This window comes from Macrobrachium nipponense, chromosome 1, assembly GCF_015104395.2.
Source record: "Macrobrachium nipponense isolate FS-2020 chromosome 1, ASM1510439v2, whole genome shotgun sequence".
Lineage (NCBI taxonomy): Eukaryota > Metazoa > Arthropoda > Malacostraca > Decapoda > Palaemonidae > Macrobrachium > Macrobrachium nipponense.
Window position 1 is genome coordinate 193,985,913 of NC_087200.1, and position 25,017 is coordinate 194,010,929.

The 25,017-nt window shown below is 39.0% G+C and overlaps 1 protein-coding gene across 3 annotated transcripts in view; it reads right to left on the bottom strand.

Moving 5' to 3' along the window:
- Positions 1 to 3,219: 3,219 nt before the first annotated feature.
- LOC135219968 (polyisoprenoid diphosphate/phosphate phosphohydrolase PLPP6-like) overlaps positions 3,220 to 25,017 on the bottom strand; it is a 92,172-nt gene continuing 70,374 nt past the window's right edge. For all 3 annotated transcript variants that reach the window (XM_064257216.1, XM_064257215.1, XM_064257217.1), the window contains exons 4-5: positions 20,600 to 20,769; positions 3,220 to 3,787 (exon numbers count right to left, since the gene is read on the bottom strand). In XM_064257216.1, the coding sequence (XP_064113286.1) occupies positions 3,557 to 3,787; positions 20,600 to 20,769 (401 nt within the window). In that variant the 3' untranslated portion in view covers positions 3,220 to 3,556. The remainder of the gene's footprint in view (positions 3,788 to 20,599; positions 20,770 to 25,017) is intronic.

Here is a 25,017-nt window from a genome sequence, read left to right on the forward strand (position 1 = left end):
AATTTAAAATACTCAAAATACTTCAGATATTTCTTAGTATGAAAACAGACTTTGTTAGTACATAATGCAAACACTTTTAACTGCAAGGCTTTACATTGAATGCTATTTATGAAGTTCAAGGGTAATGTGTAAGCACAGTTTTTCAATATGATACATGAATGCATAATCAAGTGCAGACAGTTTGCATTGACAGAATTGGAAGTTCTTATGTTAGAAGAAATGTTATAGCAAGACAAAAAATATGCTTCCTTTAAATCATTTAGTTAAGAAATTACCCTCTTCTTAATTCTACTGGACTTCATACTTATAATCTACATAGTTATAATAATAAGATTATGTAGTAAGGATACAGGTGGTTCACCACTTTCAACTTTTAAAGATTTATTTAGACATATCATAACACAGGCATATGACAAAAGTAAACAAAGTGACTTCAACCCGAGTATTGTGCCACATGAGGCCAAACATGCAATATGTGCATTTTACATTGTATTTCATTATGAAAGACTTTTCATATAAAAACTGCTTTATCCAGGTTATAAAAATCCCTAACCTAAAGGACAGACTACTCTCATTAGTGCAGTTATTGTGGACAACAACCAATATAATATCAAAAGAAGTAAATGAAATTTTCAAGATTACAAATACTTATCCAATTATTGTTCAGGTGTGCTTGCATTTCAGCATATCAACATTTTATTACAAAGGTGGTCAAATTTAATTAACAGATACTTACCTTAACATATCACTAGAACATCTCCATAAATGGTAAGACATCATATACAACTGTGATGCATCCATCCCTTAATTTTATAAGTAATTTGTAACAAGTTTTTGATGCTTCATCTGGCATTAAAAATCTCAACTGATTTTACTGAACAGAGAACTCAGCTTTTGAAATTAATAGTACTATAAACAGTGCTGGATTAAGACTCTTTGGGGCTCTAGGCTAAGGGTATACAGGTAGTCCCCGATTATCGGCAGGGGTTCCATTCTCAACAGGGTGCTCATGAGTGAAAACCGTCATTAACGGAAACTCTGCGATTTATGGCGCTTGTGGCGCCAAGTTTCGGTTAATGGCGCCTCTGTTAGGTATGTTATGGCGCCATAACTCTATTATCGGCACCATAAGGTACTGATAACTGAAACTTGGCCTGTTATGGTGCCATAAATCTCTGATTTTATAGAGCTAGACAAGCGTCATAAAAACGGATCGCCATTAACCGATTCCGCTGATAACCGGGGACTTCCTGTATATATGGGGACTTCCTGTATATATGGGGCGACCTGTATATGTATGTATATGTATGTAGTATGTATATATATATATACATATATATACATATATATAACATATATATACATATATATATACTATATACATGATATACATATATATATATACTATATATATATATACATATATATAAATATACATATATATATACATATATATATATACATATATATATATATATATATAAAATATATACATATATATATCTACATATATATATATACACATATATATATATATATATATATATATATATATATATAGATATATATATATATATATATATATATATATATATATATATATATATACATATATATATATATATATATATATATATATATATATTATATATATATATATATATATATATCTATATATATATATATATATATATATATATATATATTTATTTTTATTTTTACCCAAATCATATCCTGCATAGTATTTTCATGGTTTTTAGATACCCTTGTATTTTTGAATAAGAATTATAATTTAGTCGGTAGTGGATTACCCAATAGGCTAATTAGGCTAAGCCTGGGGGCCCTGGCTACAAGTCACTAGCCAGTATATTAGAAAATGTGTAAAAATAATTGGCCCCATATATATATATATATATATATATATATATATATATATATATATATATATATATATATATATATATATATATATGGGGCCAATTATTTTTACACATTTTCTAATATACAGCCTATTGGGTAATCCACTACCGACTATAAATTATAATCATTCTTATTCAAAAATACAAGGGTATCTAAAAACCATGAAAATACTATGCAGGATATGATTTGGGTAAAAAACAAACATTTTACAAACTAATTTTTCGGAGTGACAGAAAAGGGAGGATGTACAGTCACTCGAAGATGTTTTGCGACATGCTTCAAAACTTTTTGGATAAAAGCTCGTTACGTAGTGACATCTGGTGCTATTTGGTAACTCCATTGTAAGTGCTTGAAACAACTCAGAAACTGTGGATGCATCTGTGAAATTACCATAAGTTTCCCTTGAAAGCGATTTTTTTTTAATATTGTTGTCATGCTTTATTTGATTACGGGATGTTACTGTAATACTATTCTTATGTTTTAATATTTTCATCTCAAAGGGCACTCACTAGCTTTATGTTTTATCTCCTTCATGTGTGGAATTTGTAGACATAAGCCTATAACTATTATAAATTGAAATATTAGTCCTAGTAACATCAACAATTATGACTTTGGTAAAGAATTGCTGACATATTATGAATAAAGTTTTTTCAAGAATGGTATTGGAATGACCAAATCTTTGTATATCGTAAATTAGTTAAAAAAATTATATAATTTATATATATATGTTTATGCTGTTATCCTGTGTAATTTCTGATTTCTCTCATTGCCACTTTACCATCCTCATTGATGGATAATGTCTCCTCCTCATCGCAAAAGATGATTTTCTTCCAGAAATCATCAGCCACTGGATAATATTGTAACACAAACCAAGACTATCTTTTTTTATGTTCTCTGTTATGAAGGGTTTCTTGGAATGAATATGATGAAATAATATCTTGGCCTCATGTAGCCTGTTACAGATGGTTTGGGCATCGACTTGTAAGTGAGGAGGCAGTTTGATTTTCAAGCTTGAGTGTAGCATCACACAATAACATACATTGTGAGATTTTTTTCGTTTGTGTTTTTGACGATTATGGTAGAATTATTTACTATATATATTTATATAATTTTGTTGATGATTATTCAATATTATTTTATTAGTTAAGATGCTTTTATTTTCATTCAAAATATAGTTTATCCTTTGACTCTTGTTCAATGATCTAGCACAAAAATGTTTCAAATGTTTTATTTTTTTATGAATGTTTCACTCACCATTCTTTTTTATATTATTAACAGTATGATTAATAACCAAAATCAAATAATAAAAGTGTTTTATTGTATATATCAAAAGAATATATTATTGTTAAGTGAACCAAAACTTCTGGAACATGTTGCAAAACATTTTTGACTGAGTGTACAAAAGTAACTTTTACTCAAATCATACTTAAAATATAATTACAAAATAACTTATGAAAACAATCATGGCTTGAAAATTACATATATAAACTCAATAGTTCTCATAACTAAAACTAGAAAACAATCCACAAAACCAGTGCCTAATGAGTAAAATGTATACAAATATTAATACGTATTCTGTATTATACTAAATATTTGTATCCTGAGCAACTTATTTGTATACCCATATATAAAAATTTCATACATCATAACTTGCTCCAACCTGAGTTTCATCTAGAAAGAAGTTAACTATCCCCTGGGCATTTTCTGGAGACAGCCATAAAAGCGACATCAAACCAGCTTCTAAGATTCCGATGCACATTCCTCCTAAAACGTCAAGAATGTGATGGCGTCGAAGAAGTACACGAGAAATACACACAGCGATAGACCAACCAATCAGAGCCAAAGTGATGATTATCCAAAGTGAATACTGAAATTCAATTGGATGGTCAGTAATGTGAATTTTACATTAAAACTGCTGCTGAAAGTTACATACTGCACATTAACAAAGAAAAATAAACATGAAATTGGAAAACATTGGTGACAATTACATAAAACAGGTGGAAATTACATAAATTGTTCAAAGGGATTACTTGGATGCTATAACATCTAGCCTTCAAAGTGAAGCATGTCCAAAAAGAGAAATGTAGTTAGTAATGGCCACTGATGGAAGAAAAAGATTTATTTTTCATTTGGGTCAATAAAGAAATATATAACAGGGGAGGAGTTAGCAGAGAAGGGACGTACAGGCAGCCCCCGGCTTACGACGTTCCGAGGTTACAACGCTTTTCAATTATATTTATCAAACATTATTTCCAGGTTAACGACACATGTTCCAGGGTTACGACGCCTGCACCGCTGATCTGGCAGAAGAAATTTTACTCCAAAAATGCAAAATAATCAATATTTGAAGTTTTTTTTATGAAAAATGCAATAAGAATGCAGTTTACATAGTTTTTAACCCCTTCGCCACTGGCCTGCTGCATTGTTGCAAATGCTTGCATACCGCATGAGACCCCCTGTCGACCGCGAGTATCAATCATTACTTGCTCCCAGTAAATTTTATGTTATTCATATTTTTCCTTTATATTCTTATGTGAAAACATTGTGTGTACGGACATCAATGAATATTTTTTACCCCATTGTCAAAAAATTACAAAAAATATAGTAAGAATATCGGAAAAAATAGGAATATTTAGTGGAAAAAGTAATTGCAGAAGTAGGAACTGTTATAAAGTAGTAGAAATAGTAGTAAAGTAGTAGAAATAAAGTAGCAGAAAAAGTAGTAAAGTATTAGTAAAATAGTAGTAGTGGTAATAGCAGTACTAGTTTTCTTACTGAAACAGTTATTCCTAGGTTTCATACAGAAACAGCGTATACATCAATGAATGTTTATGGCACTGGTAATAATAATAATAAAACAGTAATAATAGTAATAATAATGATAATAAAAGCAACAGCATCTCGTGACCAATATGTATATACATATGGGGCAGTTTATTCACCCTCATTATCATCAGCAAGCTATAAAAAACATTCATCTCATCACAAGTAACGGGCCTCCATAGAAGTCCTTTCACCTTACACTTTCCTGTTGAATGAAAGTACTACTCTGCCCGAGCATTCATCCATTCACACAATTTGTCAATTACATCACCACAAAAAAGGAAAAAATGCATCTCGTAAGCAGGTGAAATCTGGTGTGTAAGCAGGAATCCCATTGCCACCCTCCGTGAATCAGGGGGGGTTGGGTCTGGGCGCAAGTCACAAGATGGATCAGTTATGAACCGCCAACCTTCATTGACAAGAGGTTCAATGTCTTCCAAACACTCGTTGTCACTGTCAACCTCTAAGAAATTATCACAATAATCATCATCTGATAGATTTGGTAGGTACTCAGACCCTGACTCTGAAACACTATCATCTGACATGATACTGAAAAAAAAACATATAAAATAACTGCAATCAAAAGGGAAAAAGGTTTAGAATTCAAATCTACAAGGTTTACGGACAAAATCGTAATCATCCTTCTCAGATAATAGCCTGAGGCGCACTGGCATATGTTGGCCAGTACCCCTCCTAATATCCCATATGAAAATGACGTCACGACGTCCATCGGACGCTCATTGGTTAGAATGAATTGTGGGTGGAGCTTCAGCACCTCTCTCGTACACAATACTGTGTCTGGAAACCATCCAAGCTGAAGAAAACGCTTTGCTTTTCGAGGAGGGATGAAAGACATACACGCGTACGTCGCGGTCTTTTATTACTGTACCGTAAAAGACATACATGTGTACGTCCCAGTGCTGAAGGGGTTAATGCACCCAATGCATTAAAAGTAAGGTTTTCTTAGGATTTTTTTACAATGTTCCAGCTTACGACGATTTTCGGCTTACAACACATCTCAAGAACGGAAACCCCGTCGTAACCCGGGGACTGCCCGTACTTTTAATTAAATCAGTTAAAGCATCCAGCACATTTGTACTGGTACCATTTGAAGATAAGAGTTTGCTGGCAGAGTGGAAGCCTTTGGTAATCTTATAAAAGACTCCCCTCAAGAATTTCAAATCTTATCACTGGAGGTCTCCAGGGTTTAAATGAAATGTATGACTTGAGTCTTCTGAAGGATGGGACGTTTGCAAACAAGTCTATCAATAGGTCACAGCACTACCCCTGCTGGTATCCCTTTGGGGCTTGTAAACAAGGAGGCTGATTAGCCCAGTGAAGTGGACTGCATCAGCAAAGTAGATATGGTCTTTAAAATCAGCATATTCGGGCTTGATGTGAACTACGTTCTAAGAAGAGGAAGTCATCATTCATTTACACAAAATAATGTGATAATTATACAATGCAGCTTGATTTTTTAACCATAAGAAAACACACATAGTACTTGCTGTTCCTAATTTTAGCATGCTATTAGCCCTATGCCAACTTTCTGTTACTGTTGCATTTGTGAGGTCTCTGAAAGTACACCGAGGGAGTGAGAATGCAATATTGGATAGGTGAAGAGGCAACACATATGATTGCACCAAAAACACCACAAATCCACACCCTTAAAAGTGGAGTTTCCACCTATTGATGAAATGCCACATGTAATGGTAAACACACACAAATGCACACACTATAAAGATGGAGATGTCACTATTGATGAAATGCCACATGTAGATGTAAACACACCCACAGGTATAAAAGTAAAGCTTCAATGATATTATGAGGTGAAGTTAAAAATGAAGTTTTTATGATAAAACAAGTTTAATGTATACTTACCTGGCAGGTATATATATAGCTATATTCTCTGTTCCACCTGGCAGAAATTTTCAAAACTCGCGGCAATCGCTAGTAACCTATTAGTAGTTCAGGCAACCACCACCCGTTACCGTGGCGCTAGCGCTAGGAACGTTCCCAATTGGGCCAGATTTTCTCTGAACCCTGTCCCCTGAGGGGAGGCGGGTGGGAATTAAATATATATACCTGCCAGGTAAGTATACATTAAACTTTGTTTTATCATAAAAAACTTCATTTTAATGTATGACACTTACCTGGCAGGTATATATATAGCTGATTGACACATTTGGAGGTGGGTCAAGGACAGCAACATTCTTAGAGTATAAAAATATTATTAAAATATTATTAAAACTCCAGGTTCCTTACCTGCTAAGGTAGCTGACTTCATAGGTCCTGCCTCTAAGCCTGCTTAAACCTTAGTAGCTCTCAACAAGGAAGTGTCCTGTATGTTGAAGAAGCTAAGACTGGAACTGACAACTGGACGTGACCAATGTGTTGACAGATCCTTACAGCCCTCTTATGCCACGGCATTCAAGCTAGTAACAGATCATTTACCTGAACTACACACACCACCTCACCAGATAATACTAACACAACTGAGAAAAGTACCGCACCCTTTTCTCAGACGACCAAGAAACACAAACACCATCACCTAATAAAAACAACAACTAGCTTACAAGAAAGGTTGATGGGGTAGTAACTCCTTTGCCCAATACTGTACCCGAGGACACGTATGGACCTAGCGTCTGACAATTATCGAAGGTTGTCTGAAACGTCCCTAAGATAATGAGACGCAAAATATTGAATTAGTTCTCCAATATGTTGATTCAATAATTTCCTTGAGGGCTAAATTCTTTTAAAAGCTAATGAAGTCGCCACTGCCCTGACTTCATGAGCCTTCACTTTCAAAATACCAAAGCTCTGCTCTTCACACAACATATGAGCCTCTTTAATTAACTCTCTCATGAAGAAGGCTAGAGCGTTCTTCGTCATGGGTCTAGTGGGGTCTTTAACTGAACACCACAGAGCATCAGACCTCCCTCTGATAACTCTTGTTCTTTCTATATAACATCTCAACGCTCTCACTGGGCAGAGAACTCTTTCTTGCTCGTTACCGACCAATTCAGCTAGACCCAAAACTTCAAAGGATCTTGGCCAATGATTAGCTGGATCCTCATTCTTGGCCAAGAAACCTTCTTGGAATGAACACAAAACTGCATTGCCGTGTCTCCATCCCACCTTCTTCGATATGGCCTGAAGCTCACTAACTCTTTTAGCAGTTGCCAATGCTACTAAAAAGATAGTCTTCTTAGCTCAGCAAGATCTCTCAGAGAGGATTCCTCTAACGGTTCGAATTTGCTAGAAGTTAAATACTTCAAGACCACATCCAGGTTCCACGCAGGTGGCCTGCCTTCTGATTGTTTCTTCGTCCCAAACGACCTAATCAGATCTCTCAGATCTAAGTTTATTCGAGATGTCTAGATCCCTGTGGGTCTAAACCTGAGGTTAGCATACTCTTATAACCTTTAATTGTCGAAACTGACAAGTGTAAATCCTTCCTCAAGTAAAGAAGGAAATCTGCGATTTTTGGGTCACAGAGGTACTGGATGAAGACACTTTCCTGTTTTTACACCACTTCCGGAAATTGTCCCACTTCGACTGATACACCGTGATTGTGGAGGTTCTTCTGGCTCTAGCCACTGCACTGGCCACCTCTCTAGAATATCCCCTCGCTCTGACCAGACGTTCGATAGTCTGAACGCAGTCAGACCCAGAGCGAGGGTATTCTGTGAAAACTGTCGAAGTGGGGTTGTTTTTTGAGTAAATCTACTCTTAGAGGAAGAGTCCTTGGCGTATCTACTGTCCATTCCAGTACCTCTGTGAACCAACTTTGGGCCGGCCAAAACGGGGCTGACTAAGGTCATCCTCGTTCCTTTGCTCTCCCTGAACTTCTTCATCACTTTCCCCAGCACCTTGAACGGAGGAAAAGCGTACAGATCTAAGTTGACCAATCCATCAAGAATGCATCTACCGCCACTGCTTCCTGGTCTGGAATCGGAGAGCAATATGTTGGTAACCTCTTTGTTCTGGCTGTCGCAAACAGATCCACTACGGACGGCCCCACAACTTCCACAGGCTCTGGCAAACCTCCATGTGCAACGTCCACTCCGTCGAGAGAAGTTGCTCTCCATCCTGCTCAACAGGTCCGCACCCACGTTCTTCTCTCCTTGTATAAACCTGGTGAGTATCACGACCTTTTCCTCTTCTGCCCAAAGCAGAATTTCTTTTGCCAGATTGTAAAGGGGAAAAGAATGAGTTCCCCCTTGCTTCCGAATATATGCCAGAGCCGTGGTGTTGTCCGAGTTGACCTGCACTGTCTTGTTTCGAATCAACTCTCTGAAGTGCTTCAAAGCCAAGAAAATTGCCAACCAGTTCCTTCCTGTTTATGTGCCACTTTGTTTCGTCCTTGTTCCAAAGTCCCGACACTCTTGAGGGCCTAATGTCGCTCCCCAACCGCGTCCCGACGCGTCGGAAAACAAGACGAGGTCTGGGTTCTTCTGCTGAAGCGACATCCCTCTTGCTAACCTGCCTGGAGTTAGCCACCAACTTTAATCCTCCTTTACTTCGGTCGGAATTAGAAACTGGAAGGAATCCGGTTGCGATTTTCTTGGCCATGAATCCTTCAGGAAAAACTGAAGAGGTCTCATGTGCAGTCTTCCTAAAGAAATGAACCTCTCTAGTGAAGAGAGTGTGCCCAGTAGACTCATCCCACTCTCTTGCAGAGCATCGGTCTTTCTTTAGAAAATCCTGCACCTTCTGACTGCATTGGGCTTGCCTTTCGGGGACGGAAAAGCCCGAAAAGTCACTGCCGATATCTGAATCCCCAAATAAACTATCTGTTGTTGGGGCTCCAAATGGGACTTTCCCATATTCACTACCAGACCTAGGTCTTTTGCTAAGTCCAATGTTTGACTTACGTCCTCCAGACATTGACTTCTCGACTGGGATCTTATCAACCAGTCGTCCAGATGCAAAGACACTCTGATCCCTCTTAAAAGTAGCCATCTCGCCACTTGGACATCATCCTCGTGAATACTTGAGGGGCTGTGCAAAGGCCGAAGCAATAGGGCCTTGAACTGAAAGACCCTGTCCTGAATCACAAACCTTAGATACTTCCTGCTTCCTGGATGAATCGGAATATGAAAGTATGCGTCTTGTAAGTCCAGAGTCGCCATCCAGTCCCCTGGACGTACCGCTGCCAGTACTGAATCGTTCGTCTCCATAGTGAACTTGGTCTTTTCTCTACGAAAAGATTCAGTTGACTTACGTCCAGCACTGGCCTCCAACCTCCCGAGGACTTTGCAACCAGGAACAGACGGTTGTAAAATCCCGGAGATTCGTGATCCAGAACAGGTTCTATTGCTCCTTTCTCTAGCATGGAAGCTACCTGCTCCCACAGAGCCGCTTTCTTCTCTAAATCGTTGTAATTTGCCCCGAGGGCTCTCGAGATGTTGCGAGAGGAGGTCTTTTCACGAAAGGAATCTTGTATCCTTCCCGAGCTACGTTGACAGCCCAGGATCTGCCTTCATTTGTTTGCCAAACTTCCCAAAAACCTTGAAGTCTGGCTCCCACTGTCGTCTGGAGGCCCGAGTTCCCATTCTTAGAGGGTGTCTTGGCTCCTCTTTTCCGCGGGTACTCTCTTGACCCCTAAAGGCGGTCGAGCGAATGTTCTTCCCTCGAAAGGGCTGTTGCGACGTTCTAGTCTCCTTTGGCGTCTTCTTCACCAACTTGGTTGGTAAGAAACTTCTTAACCGAGACGAAAGAAGATCTTGAGTGGCTTTGGCTCTGCGAAAGGGATAGAGCTATATCCCTAATCACTCTGAAGGAAACAGCTGTTTCGAAAGGGGAGAGACAGTAACTCCGATTTCTGAGAGTTAGAAACTCTTTTGAGGCGAACGAACACAAGAGCGATCTCTTCTTAAGCACTCCTGCTGTAAATAACGAAGCCAGCTCATTCGTTCCGTCTCTAAGAGCCTTATCCATGCAGGACATAATGCTCTTAGCTGTTTCTAAGTCCTGCGAATCCTCTTCTCCTATGGAATTCGCTAGCGCTCCCAAAGACCAATCCAAGAAATTAAAGACTTCGAAAGTCCTAAAAATCCCTTTAAATAGATGGTCAAATTCCGAGGACGTCCACCAGAACCTTTGGGGCCGACTGTACGCCTGTCTGTCCGCGTGAGCTGTCCACTATACTAGAGAAGTCCCCCTGGGAGGAGGCAGGTACTCCCAGGCCTAGATTTCTTTCCAGTAGCGTAACCATACTCTGATTAGAAAGCTAACTTAGCTGGAGGAAAAACAAACAAGTATTTTCCCGCTTCTTTCTTGTCCTTCATCCAGTCATTCACCCGTTGAAGGGCCTTCTTTGCCGAAACTGACATCTTCATTTTCAGGAAGGAGGACTTCTTTGGAGTCCTAGTCTTGGAAAACTGTGATAAGGGGATAACGGAGCTGTCGGTTTAAATTCCCCCTCAAAACAGCAATAAGACGTGAAGTCAGAACCTTATAATCTGAAGAAGGTTCTATTCTTTTCTTCAATTACTTCCAACTCTTCTTCTGCTGAAGAAATATCTTGCAAGTCGTCATCGTATTGACGCTTCGTTGACGGACTAGCGTCCTGCCGCCTGCGTCCTGCGGCTAGCGAGGCATCGGCGTCCTGCCGCCTCGATGTTCTGCCGCCTGCGTCCTGCGGCTACCGATGCGTCTGCGTCCTGCCGCCTCTCGATGTCCTGCCGCCTGCGTCCTGCGTCCATCGTAGACACGCCTGCTTCCTGCCGCCTGCGTCCTGCGTCTACCATTGGTCCCGCGTCCTGACGTTTGCGTCCTGCTTCTTCCGACACTATTTTCCTCCTAGCGCCAGTGCGCCCTGCGTCCTCGGCGAACGCGTCCTTGTCTTCCCTTTTCGAAGACTTAATGGGAAGGAAACATCGTCCTTACGCCTCGAAGATGCTTGTTCAGGAGCATCCCAAGACTTCACCAACACTGCCAACTTGGACTGCATTTCCCGTAAGAAATGCTTCGTACCATCCTCCTGAATGGTAGACGACGAAGGATGAGGATTACGAGCTGGACTGCGACCTAACGGAGAGCGATCTTGTACTCTACCCGACGGAGAAATACAAGGGGAGGATACATAAGAAGATGGAGGCGATTCTCCCAAGGCAATACCATGCCGAGACTGACGTATATCGCCAGTGCGATTTGCGTCCTCTCTAGTACGAAAAATCCTTTTCCTCTTGATCGGTACTGCTTCCCCGTCTTCCGAGGATGACAACACTCAGGACTACTCCAAGCCTCACTATCTTGCACCTGTCTCTCGAGAGCAGTTGACGTCCTGAACGTCCTCTTGAGTGGGCGAGACACCCACTGCATACCGACGTTCCTCGCTCGGAAGTCGAACCTTCCAAGGACGCACACTTCCAGTTACGCCTTTTCTGCGGCGAACTGCAACAGCCTGGGAACTTGCAACAGGACTGTTCGAAGGGACGCCTGACCGTGTCAAAACCTCTCTCGCCTCCCTTCGACTGTCGACATGCCTTCTCCCTTGGGTCTGGGAGCTTGACAGAGGTCTAGGTCTAGGAGCACGAGAGAGACGATCAGACGCCCCCTCCACTACACTTTCACTGACATCGAAAGCACTAACTTTGTCTGTAAGTCGCTGTATCTGGTCGCCCATGGACGCAAGGGCAGCGAACACTTCACAATATTTGTATCGTTCGTCTCCTCCGATACAGCAGCGGGCGCAGGAGATACCTGGGGAGAAGGAACTACCAATTCTATATTAGAAGGAGCTGGGAGAGGAATACAATCACTCCTTTTACTCGAAGAATTTGACTTCTCACTACGAGAAACAGATCTCCTTACACGATCTTTCTCCAGTCTCTCAACGTATTTCATAAAGACCTTCCATTCCTTCTCTGATAATTTCTCACATTCAATGCATCTATTCTCCCAAGTACACACATTCTCCCTACATTTCTTACAAACGGTATGAGGGTCGACCGAGCTTTCGGCAGTCTTACCTTACAACCCTCTTTTACACACACTCTAAACATACTTCCAGAGTCAGACATCTTAAGAACCAATCCAAACGATGCCAAGCTAACGTTTCCCGAGTACAATACCAAAATCCAAGATCAGTCAGCAACGAGAATGAAAATTCTAGCAGGGAACCACCAACAATGTTGCGGTTCGGCTGGCAGAGAAAATCTGGCCCAATTGGGAACGGTTTTTTCCTAGCGCTAGCGCCACGGTAACGGGGTGGTGGTTGCCTGAACTACTAATAGGTTACTAGCGATTGCCGCGAGTTTTGAAAATTTCTGCCAGTGGAACAGAGAATATAGCTATATATATACCTGCCAGGTAAGTGTCCATACATTAAAATTATAAATTCCAAAATAACAGAAAATTATCAACTACTTATTAGTAGAGTTCTTAAAATGAATTTGGCTTGGACAGTTGTCACTGAAAACTGCCAAAAGTTTTACACAAACACAGTTACCATGATAGGGCAACATGAGTAAAACAAATGAAATAAGTCATATATAGTCACGTATCATTTGTTCTTGCATATCACGTGATCCTTAAAATTTTGTCCCCTAAACATGATTTCATCATACATCTCATGTATCGTGCAAGTTGTATTTTTGAGAGCCAAGATAACATTAAACTAACCTCTTTTCCTGAGTAATCCCAACTTCTTGTTAAATTAATGAAAGTAAAAATAAAAAACATTCTTACTGAATTAATTTAATTTTTAGTAGATTGTTCAGTATTACTATGCTTGTGTACAATGAATTGAATTTTTGGTAAATTGTACTAGGCTACACTTTCAAACAAGATCACTAAACTTATGGCTTGTGTAACAATTCATAACCATCTCTTACTCACCAAAGGACTGACACAAACAACATCAAGTACATATAACAAACACAAACAAATCTGTTTAAAATTTCAAGGGATTTTATTTTAACATAAGTTAAGTATATCTTAGTTTTACCAGACCACTACACTGATTAACAACTCTCCTAGGACTGGCCCAAAGGATTAGATATTTTTACGTGGCTGGGAACCAATTGGTCAACTAGCAACGAGAACTACAGCTTATTGTGGGATCTAAACCACATTATATTGAGAAATTAATTTCTAAACAGGTTGACAGGTTGGCTACCTACCCAATAATATGTCTCATTTAAGAGAGAGATGAAGGGGTTGCATATTCGTTTCAAAGTGTATTTATACACTGCGAATAGTATTTTGTTACAATTATGAGTGGGAAAAGGTAGTTAATTGCCTTTGGCATAAAATTTTCAGTCTAAAGTGTGATGGTTGTTGGTCAGAAGCATATTTAGTGTTTATGGTTATGCAGTAGTGTTGACAATGTTACGTGAGAAAGGGTACAGAGTTGCACCAAAAACACCTAGATTTTTCACTTGCCCCTAACCAGATTTTGATCTTATCCAATAGACCCTTGGCTCTATTAATCCAAATAATCGAGAGTACTGTAGTATATACATTACTACAGCTCTTAACCCTTACAGCCTGGGCTAAAATATACATAAAGAGCACCCCTAGACCAGACAAACTTTATGGTTGGCCAATTAAAAAAAACATCAATGGAAAGAGGAAGATATGCAAATGCACAAGGTATATAAGGAAAAAAAATTCTAAAAAAAATTCTGTACTTTCCATTGCCTTGGAAAAGGCACTTGTAAAAATATGCCAATTTTAGCAAGTTATACATTTTCTTTATAATAATCTTTTATTTTATTTTGCAAAATTACAGGGGAGCTGCAGCAGGAGAATATACAAGAGCAGCCCGAGCAACAATAATTACAGGAACATCAGTAACAGCAACAGGAGCAATCAGGGCAGCTGGGGCACGAGGCACAGCAGGAGCTGCCCCATGACTGGTCGCCAGGGAAACAGGAGTCACAGTAGTAGTAGATAAAATACAGGTACAAGGCAGTGCCTCAGCATACAGGAGAGCTAAAGTTGAAAATTCTAAATGAAAAGAAAACCAAGAATGACAATCCAGCCATCTACTGCTGCGCCCACAATGCTCACTGTCAACCTGAAGAAGAAAGCACTTATGATTAGTAGAGAAGAACTCCTCTCGCTCCAAGGGCAACTGCCCTACGAAGCAGAAGAGAGCCCTTGTAAAGAGTTCACCCGACCGCCAACCACCACTCTCTCCTCACCTGACAAGCAAGTGAAGACGGCGAAGGAGGGAATACTCCTGAAGGAGAGAACCCCATATAGAAAGATTACCAGGAGAGAAACAAGAATGAAGGGATGGCTACCAAGACTGCTGTCAGAAGCGAAAAAAGTTCCACCGACATTCAGCTGACCCCCTTCAAAGTTTCCTCTTGGGAAACCCTCCAACAGTGCATGTGGCAAGGGTAACACCTAAAAATAATTATAAGATATACTGTCGCACCCTTACGAGTAAAGGATGTGAGGATGTGATAGGGGGCGAATGTTATGGCCTTGACTGCCGGCCCCGAGACACACGCTGGGGGAAGGTGGCCTGCAAGGCTATCACAATTTGTGGGTTTGCATACTAATGTCAAACTCAGTACATATACCAAAAATATAAAAAGATAAGAGAAAAGACAGCCAAAAGTAAACGGGAATGCTCACATCCAGGCAGGCGAGTATTCCTGCTTACTGGACAGCAGTCACTGCCTAACCACCTTGTTTAAGAGTTTGGCAGCTGTTTTCCTGCTTCACCAAAGTAATTCCTTATGTAAAGGACTGAGGGTTTGTATATTGTTTAGGAACAATATACAAACAGACAAGAAGGCCTAGAAATGTCTAGACACTAGAGGGAGGAAAGAGAAAAGACAATTGTCTTGCTCCTTTAAACAAAAGCCAAGTTCCAATCTTGAAAAGACTTCTTGGGTGACTAGAGAAGAAACAAAAGAGGTAACTTCCTTCAAAAGCTCAAAAACTCAGACACAGATGCCTCACTGCTAGTGCTACATGGACCGGTTGACACACAGACACAGGTAGACACTCGGCTCAGACACAAGGTGCTCAGGACACTGTTCACTCAGAGTCCTCTGACACTACTAGGAGTTCAGACAGGAAAAGCACTTTGGCGCCAAAAACTGGAGCTCAACAACTGGAAGATCTGCCTCTTCAACAGCTGAGGTACACCTAAAAAGAGCCATCAATGATACTTCTCTACACTAGGATCCATATCTGTCCACACTGGGATCCCTGTTCATACTGGGATTTGTATCACTAAAGGATAAAGAATGCACATCCTTAAGGACTCATTTCCAATGGTTGTCTGTCGAGAACTGTGGAGAGCAGGCTCAACTGAGAGGAAACTATCTGGGAGCATAAACCATAAGAACTCCAATGGACTGACCATATGCCTCCTCCCAGGTTTAGGGGAGTCTGACAGGGACTGGGTTTAGGAGATAAAATAGGGCCAGATATATATAGTCCCTTCCTTCATTGCACATTTAGTAAGATGCCTTTAGAATGGCTGTCTGTTGATACCTGGGACTGGCAACAGACTTGACTGAGGAGGCAACTACCCATGTGTAAGCCCGCCTCCAACCTCCCTTGGACTTCCAGTATGCCCTCTCCCAGCAGTTTGACAGGGACCTTTGTCTAGAGTATTGCAGGATGAGTAGGCACCACCCCCACTGCACTTAACATGTTAACCTAGACACAAGATTGGCAAAGGTATGGAAAGGAAGCAAGGGAACCAGGTGCAGGAGCAGGTGGCAGGAGAGAATTGGTAACAAGGTGGTCACCCCTGGTGCAGAGCACATGAGAAAGGGTGCAGGCGATGCTGATGCCGGAGATCAGAGCCAGCAAGCTAGCAGCTTTGTAGCTTGAGCTGATAATCGACTAATGAGAACACCTACTCGTAGCAGTCAATAAAACACCCATTTCTCTCCTTACTACTTTCTGCCTTAATACTTTTCAGTTCTGCAAAGGAAGGTATGAAAGTTATGTAAAAAAAATTGTTTACCAGAGGCTTACAGGAAGCATATGTCAGTTAAACAAGTCATAATTGCAAAATTTACAGGCCTAGTGAAATGACAAAATACCCACAAATTATTTCCAGTGCCTTGAGCGAAGCCTAAGGCTTATAAACAAATCATAAATTGACAAGTTATGGCCTAAAGAAATGATAATAGTTGAATGTCGTAACATCCGAAAATTACTTCAAGGTAAAACCATAATCAGTGTCTCGCCAGTAACCTATGGTCGGAAATCAATTCATGAATTGCAAAAGTTAATGCCTAATGAAAAGGCATAACATACACTAATAATTTTATGATGGAATCCCATAACAATTGAGAATTATTTCAAGCAAAACTTACTTGACAGCTTGCTAGTGGCTTAAGGCCATAAAACAATTCATAAATTGCAAAGGTTATGGCCTCATGAAAAAAGAGCTAACATAGACAAATTACTTTTATAATGGAGTGTCATAACACTAGAGAATTACTTTTAAAACAAACTATCATCAGTGGCTTGTTAGAAGTTTATAGCTTGAAAACAATTCATAAATTGCCAAAGTTATAGCCTAATAAAAAGGCATAACTTACAACAATTTACTTCTATAAAGTAATGTCCGAGAGTTACTTTTAAGGCAAAACTATTACTTATTGGCGCAGCCAGTAGCCTAGCCAGTAAACAAACCCTAAATTTGAATGGTGTCATTTACCGGTGGCTTGTTGATGACTGAATCAACGTAAAAAACAAAATAAGAAAAACTCATCCTGAAAGACTTCAAAACATGCATTCCGATGGTTGATTTAAAGAAGCCTTCATCAGAATCCCAGTAAAATAACCAGAAAATACTTAATAAAGCTACCGCCAGACCAGGTGTTGCCACCATGGATGGTAGGATATGTATGAGGATTGTCTGCTAGGTCATTCCAATATTCCATTAGTAGGATGGGCTGTCACCTACACAAACTATATTGAAGCGCAACCTGTGAAATTTTGAATCTAAGCTGCTGTTCGAGTGGAAACTAGCTATGTAATTACTAAAAAAAATTGGTTTTTCTACCTCAAAACCTGTTTTTTGATAGCGTAGCCACTGTTTGTCCTCAAAGGAGCTTACAAAAGAAATTGACAGGTGATGAAATGGCTAAGCTCTTATTACAATCTAGATTAAATTTTTGGTCTAAGGTTAAACCACAAGTTATAAACCACATTCTTTATTCCAGATATCCATAGGGTTTGGCGACAAAGAACATGAAACTAAACACGAACATATAATTATTAAGATGTAGTTCTAAAGTGACTTGCCTAATTACGTACTCTGGGTTTGGTCCCAGTATTGTTGCACCTTTCCCAGCGATATCTTAGCATACCCATTATATCAAGAAGACCCCTCATCTTCCTCTGTAGCGCCCATAGGGGGTCATGACTTACTATACCACCTACTGTTTCTGATGACCTTCCTGTAGACTCAAGAGACTTCTTCGAAAAAAACATTTCCGATGAAAGCTAACAATGTACGTATGCTTAATTTCTGAATGTCATGTGACTTATGAAAGGACATTGTTTGTCTAAAAACAAGATGGTACTTTAAACAATCCCTGCAGGAGACATAAACTACTGAATTCACCAAAATAAATTGCCAGCTGAAAATTTTTTTTTAAATAAAACTTTCCACTGGGACTCAATTCTATGGACTTGACTTTCTACAGAGTTTGGTTCCTCCACGACAACCAAAAAAAACTAGGAGCACTTAGACATGCACGAATTCTAGTTGCGTGTGAATATCTGTAGAGACCGAAGAGTACTAATGGAAGTAGGTCTGGCACACAGTACATGATTGACACAGTAACTGTTGTCACATCTGCAGGTTAAGAATAGGAATTTCACCTAGGCAGCTGCTGTAGACAAGAGAAAGAGGCCTCCTGTCTTGAGTCCTATAGTACTCTGTCAGTGTTGTGCACTGTACAGTCGACAGCCCAAATTTGCAGGCTCGCAATTCACAGACTCAGTAGTAAATATACTACTATGTAATTTTAAGGCTCAAATGTTTAAGATATCTTTGAAATGATAATAATAATAATAATTTCAAAGATTAATACAGTAATAAGATGATAATTTATGGTACAGTGGTACCTCAAGATACGAAATTAATCCATTCCGAGGCGGCCTTCGTATCATGAGTTTTTTGTATCTTGAACCGCATTTTACATGTAAAATGCCTAATCCGTTCCAAGCCCTACAAAAACACCCCAGTAAATTATATTTCCAAGCCTACAACACATGTTCTTGGGTTACGATGCCGATCCGACGGAAGAAATGTGACTCCAAAAAGGCAAAATACTGTACATACTTGAGTAATATTCAACTGCATGTAATGTTCAAACCCCATTTTACTGCATATATTAGTACTTTAGCATATGTCCCTTAGCAATAAGCCTAGCCTATGTTAGCAGTTGCTACTGTAGCCTAGTCTATGATTCTGACATCTAAAACTAAGAAGCTAAAAGGTTAGAATATGCCAATAAAATGTATAAATAATAAGTATGTACTCATTTCAAATAATTATTAATTAATCATTAACTATAATACACAAACAAAAACAAAAAAACCTTCCAATCTTTGTTTACATTTAGCTCTTACGAGTACCAAACGATCGCCAAGCAATCACTTTAACTAGCACACAGTAAGTCATAAATTTTCATTAGTATCTCTCTTCAACTAATGAAACTACCAAACAGTATAATAACCATTCATTTCTATTCTTTATTCTATCTTTACCTAATGGAGATATCAAGTTACTGACAGCTGTATAATGAAATATATATAATATTAAAACAGAAGAAGAATTCTAGAAAATACATATTTGTTGGCTTCGATGATAGCAGTCATATATTTTATATTTTATTATATCTAATTCACAATTTTTTTTATTAAATGTATTGTATGTACTCATTTCAAATAATTATTAAGTAACCATTAACTATAATAAACAATCAAAAAAAAAAAAAAAAAAAGCTTCCAAACTTCTGTTTACATCCAGCACTTACGAGTACCGAACGATCGCCAAGCAACCACTTTTTCCTAGCACACAGTAAGCCATAAATTTTCATTATCTCTCTTCAACTACTGAAACTACCAAACAGTATAATAACCATTCATTTCTATTCTAATGTTTTTTTTTTATTAAATGTATTGCCTGAATAAGTTTTTCAATTTATGGCATCCTTTTACCAATAGAATACATGGAGCACAAGGGGTAGATGCTGACCAATAGGAGAGCAGGATCTTATGGGGTGACTAGCATCAGGAACCAATGGGAGAGCGGGAGGATGGTGGCGAGTTTACTCAGTTGGCGGCACTCGAGTTTTAAAATTGTTCTCGGTGGTCCGGGCGAATCTCGGGACTTTACAGCAACAACCTTTTGTAACTTGAACTATTTTCATATGTAGAGCCAAAAATATCTTTGTATTTGCTTTCGTATGTCGAGTTTTTCGTAAGTTGAGCCTTTCGTATGTCGAGGTACCACTGTACATTTGATTTAGCATGATACTTCAAGTATATATTTGGTATTTGAACTTTCAAGATAGGTAGTTATAAGTATTTTTAGGGGGTGTTGACTATTCGCTGATTTTAACTATTTGTGGGGTTGTGAGACCGACTATACTGGTCATGACCAACTAAAAGAGAATTCTTTGAAATTGATTATTGTATCTTATGGAGCCCCTCTAGGGACCATGAGAAAGAGTAACTTCTTTGAGGATGAACAGCAACTTTGCTATCAAGAATTATACATGAGCAGGATTTACATTTCAAGCTTGCCTTAAAGTTTTCAGTACTGTTATTAGACCTCTTAAGAAAGCATTCATATGTAATTTCTAAAGTTCATACATTTCACCTATGAGTATTTATTTAGTCTTACCTGAAATGGAAGCACAAAACTAAGCATGACAGCTCTTGTTGCATGGCCAGAAGGGAAAGAAAACTTGTCTACGCTTACTGTTGCAAACATATCATCTTTGTTATCAGAGGGACGACGCCTCCTTGTAATAGCCTTTAAAACAGCTACTATGATGATATCCAGGATGAGAGCTGAAATAACCATTACAATCAAATATTAGTTTTCATTCCTAAATAAGTTTCCCAACACATAAGACACCTGTCAATAGAATGCACAATTCACCTTCAGATTTATCAAGTACTATTGTAAATTATACTTTCCTACAATCTAATTTTTAACATAGTAACACTTATAAGTCACAATAAAATTTAGAATAATTTATACATATTCTATAAATACCAACCCAGACTCCCACAGGGAGAGAGGAACATTGCTGAATTCCTACTTGAAAATCAGCGAGGCACTAAAGACTTGGGGAAACCTACCAGTTCTAGGTCAAGTCTGTCATCTCATTCCTAAACTCGTCACTTACCAATTCATATACTGTAACTGACATGCCAATCACAATAATTATCATGTACTGCTGTAACCACACTGGGAAGATGGCACTCCCACTAATATAAGAAATTATGAAAAACCATGTTTGAAGTTTGTATTTCTGTATAAAGGGCAAATATTTTATTTAGTTCACTCAGCTTTAATAAGCTGAGTGAACTAACTTACATCAGTTCACTTTGCCTGACTGAACACCTTATTCTACTTATGAAAGGGGTTTGAAATTTCTTCACAAATATGGTACAGCCAGCTTTAATTTGAATAATTCTTGGGTGGATGTATGATATTTAGGGCAAAAGCCTAGGCACTAGGGTTACTTAAATCTAATGGAAAGTAAAAGCTATTGCTATGTAAGAAGGCCAATGTTTCCTACTTAGAATCAAATTTTATCACTTGTTGTAGTATTAGGTTCCCAGCACCGAAAGGATGGAAACTAGGTAATGTGTCTCCAGCTTACAAAAATGGTCCAAGAGAAGAGCTAGAAAATCATAGACCAATCTGTCTAATATCAGTCCCTTGTAAGATTTTTGCGTCCATAATTGCAGATCAAACTGTGGATCACATTGATAGAAACAACCTGCTGCTAACCAGTCAATGCGGCTTCAGACAAAACAGATCATGGAGTTTTCCATAACAAGCTTGGTATTTACGACAGTAGTAGAGCTATAGATATACTCTACTTAGATTTCTAAAAGGCCTTTGACAAAGTTCAACACAAGAAACTAGTGACAAAAGTTAGAGCTTTAAGAATTGTAGCAGAAACAGCAGAATGGATTGAAGATTGGCTAACTAATAGAAAACAAAGTCTCATAATAAATGGTGAAGAATAAGAATGGGCAGATGTGACAAGAGGAGTTCCTCAGGTTTCTATCCTTCGCCCACTCTTGTTTTTTATTTATATTAATAACATTAATGTAGGATTAACTAGCAGGATAGGTGTAAATGCAGCAGACCCTGAGACAGCAGAAAGTTTAAGAAATTATCTAAAGAAAATAGGGGAGTGGTCAAAAAGATGGCAAATGCCATTTAACTTGGATAAGTGTAAAGTGTTACAAAATGATAAATTTTCTAAGACAATTTGTATTTTTCAAAGCTTAAAACCTCAGGTCTTAACAATAGGATAATTTTCTAGCGCCTAGCTGGATCCGGTTAAATCGCACATGAAAAGCAAGGAATCTTGTGAGATCCGGCAACATAACTCTCATGATAACTACATGCTGTTTGGGAATGACATAAATAATGTAGAACAATAAGAGGACCTTAGAGTCATTTTACCGAGGACTTAAAATCCACAAAACAGTGCATAAAAGCCGAAAAGAAGACAAAGACACTAGTGGGATACATATAGAGGCAGTTCAAATACAGAAACAAGGAAATGGTGCTGAAGCTCTACAAATCAATAGTTAGACCACATCTTGCATATGCAGTACAGTTTTGGTCACCAAATTAAAATCTTCCAACCCAACCATTAAAAATGAATGACTGGAGGGCACTCCTAACACATAGTGCTCCCAGGCTTCTAACAAAACTCATCAATCCTCAGTCAAGGCAAGGTGATAGCAAAAAACTAGGAGTTTCCTATCCTGTTACCCAAAACCATGCCAGCTGCGAAGAATGGGACTAGTATACTGCATTTTTCATATGTTGTTTCAATATTGCAAAGGTAATAACATAGTGAACGCAGACTTGCATCTCCAAATTGTGGATTGCATGATTGTGGAAAAGGAGCAATTTTGCTTGAGAGCCAATGAAATGGCAATAGCTCTTATTTCATGCACTTTCACTTTGCACAACGAGAGATCAACCTCTTGAATTTTCTGATGTGCTTCCGAAATTACGGTTCTTAAAAAGAAGGTTAATGCTTTGTTGGCAAGTGGTCATGTAGGATCCTTCACTGAACACCAAAGATTTTGTGAGGGAACTCTAATCTTCTTAGTTCTCTCAAAATATACCTTCCATGCTCTTACTGGGCATATTACTTTCTCCTGGTCGACTCGGCTCAGTATATCCTACTAAACTCTTAAAAAACAAATGATCATGGCCAGGGATTAGAGGGATCTTCGTTCTTGGCAGAGAAACCTAGATCAACGAACATACTGCATTCCCTTGAAAGAATATGACATTTTTTATAACAAAACAGTTTTAATTATACTTTCCCAGTAATTATATAGCTATAAGTTACACTTACAAGGCAGCTTGAATTCAAAATTTTGCAGATAACATTTCACACTATCATGTAGGCGACCAGTCCTGCCCACTAACAGGAGAATAGGAACGACTGTGAGCAGCAAGCTCAGTTTGTTCATCCCTTATGTCTATCAGAGGGGAGGAGGGAGGGCTCTGGTCATGTAACACTGGGTAAGTATAATTGAAACTTTATTTTATTATAAAAAATGATATTGTCATGTTACAATAAAGTTTTATACATACTTACCTGACAGATATATACTTAGCTATAGACTCCGTCGTCTCCGACAGAATTTCAAATTTCGCGGCACACGCTACAGGTAGGTCAGGTGATCTACCGCCCTGCCCTGGGTGGCAGGACTAGGAACCATCCCCGTTTTCTAATCAGAATTCTTCTCTTCCACCTGTCTCCTGCGGGAGGCTGGGTGGGCTATTAATCGATATATCTGTCAGGTAAGTATGTATAAAACTTTATTGTAACATGACAATATCATTTTTATACATTCAACTTCCCTGCCAGATATATACTTAGCTGATTAGCACCCATTGGTGGTGGGTAAGAGACAGCTAACTACTGAAATAGACAGGTAAACAACATATGTTGTAGGTATTTATAAACCTTGGTTCCTACCTTATTAGGCTGAAGACTTCGCGGCTACTGCCTTGTAGTCTGCTTAGCCTCAAGAGCCTCAGCGAGATAATGATCTATGGCTAAGAGTTCTTATGGGTCTGCCAATGGGGTCTTATCCACTTACTCGGCAGAGCCTAAAGGCCTTTGTCATTGGGTGCTATTCCACTTACATGACAATACACCTTGTTCAAGGAGCACAAAACCGATCCCGATCACCTGATCCTAACATCCATGTTAGTTCTAAGATTGTAAGGAGTCATCCCCGAACTCCTCACAAACAACCAAAAAACTCGAAACATAATTACACTTTCATTACAAAATATACAAAAAAAAAAAAAAATTTTGTACTCCCCTACTAGTCATACATACCCTTGATCGCCTACCAGCAATGACACTCTGCTCCCGTGCGACAGTAGTGAGCTTGCTACTAGAAAACCAAGCACATATCTGACAAGAGGGTTTATGTACGATAAAAAACACAAAATTAAGGATCAGTCTTTGCTCCAAGACCCAGTACTGTATCTGCTGATACAAAAGGACCTAGCGAGAAGCACTTCTCATAGGTCACTCTCACGTCCTTCAGATAATGAGATGCAAACACTGAATTGCACCTCCAATATGTAGTCTCGATGATATTCTTCAGAGACATATTCTTTTGGAACGCCAAAGACGTTGCTACTGCTCTTACTTCATGCGTCTTAGAACCTTTAGAAGACCGAAGGATGCCTCAGAGCAGTTCTTGTGAGCGTCCGTAATAACGCTTCTCACAAAGAAAGCCAAGGCGTTCTTGGACATGAGTCGTTTGGGGTTCTTCACTGTCACACCAAAGACCTTGTTGACAAGCTCCCATCTGTCTCTTCCTCTCTAAATAGAATTTAAGAGCTCTCACTGGACAGAGAGATCTCTCTATCTCTCTGCCTACCAGGTTAGATAGGCCTTTTACCTCAAAACTTCTGGGCCAAGGTTTTGATGGGTTTTCGTTCTTTGCCAGAAACATTGTCTGGAAAGAACAGATGGCAGCATCTCCTTTGAACCCCACCGTGGAATCCAGAGCGTGTAATTCGCT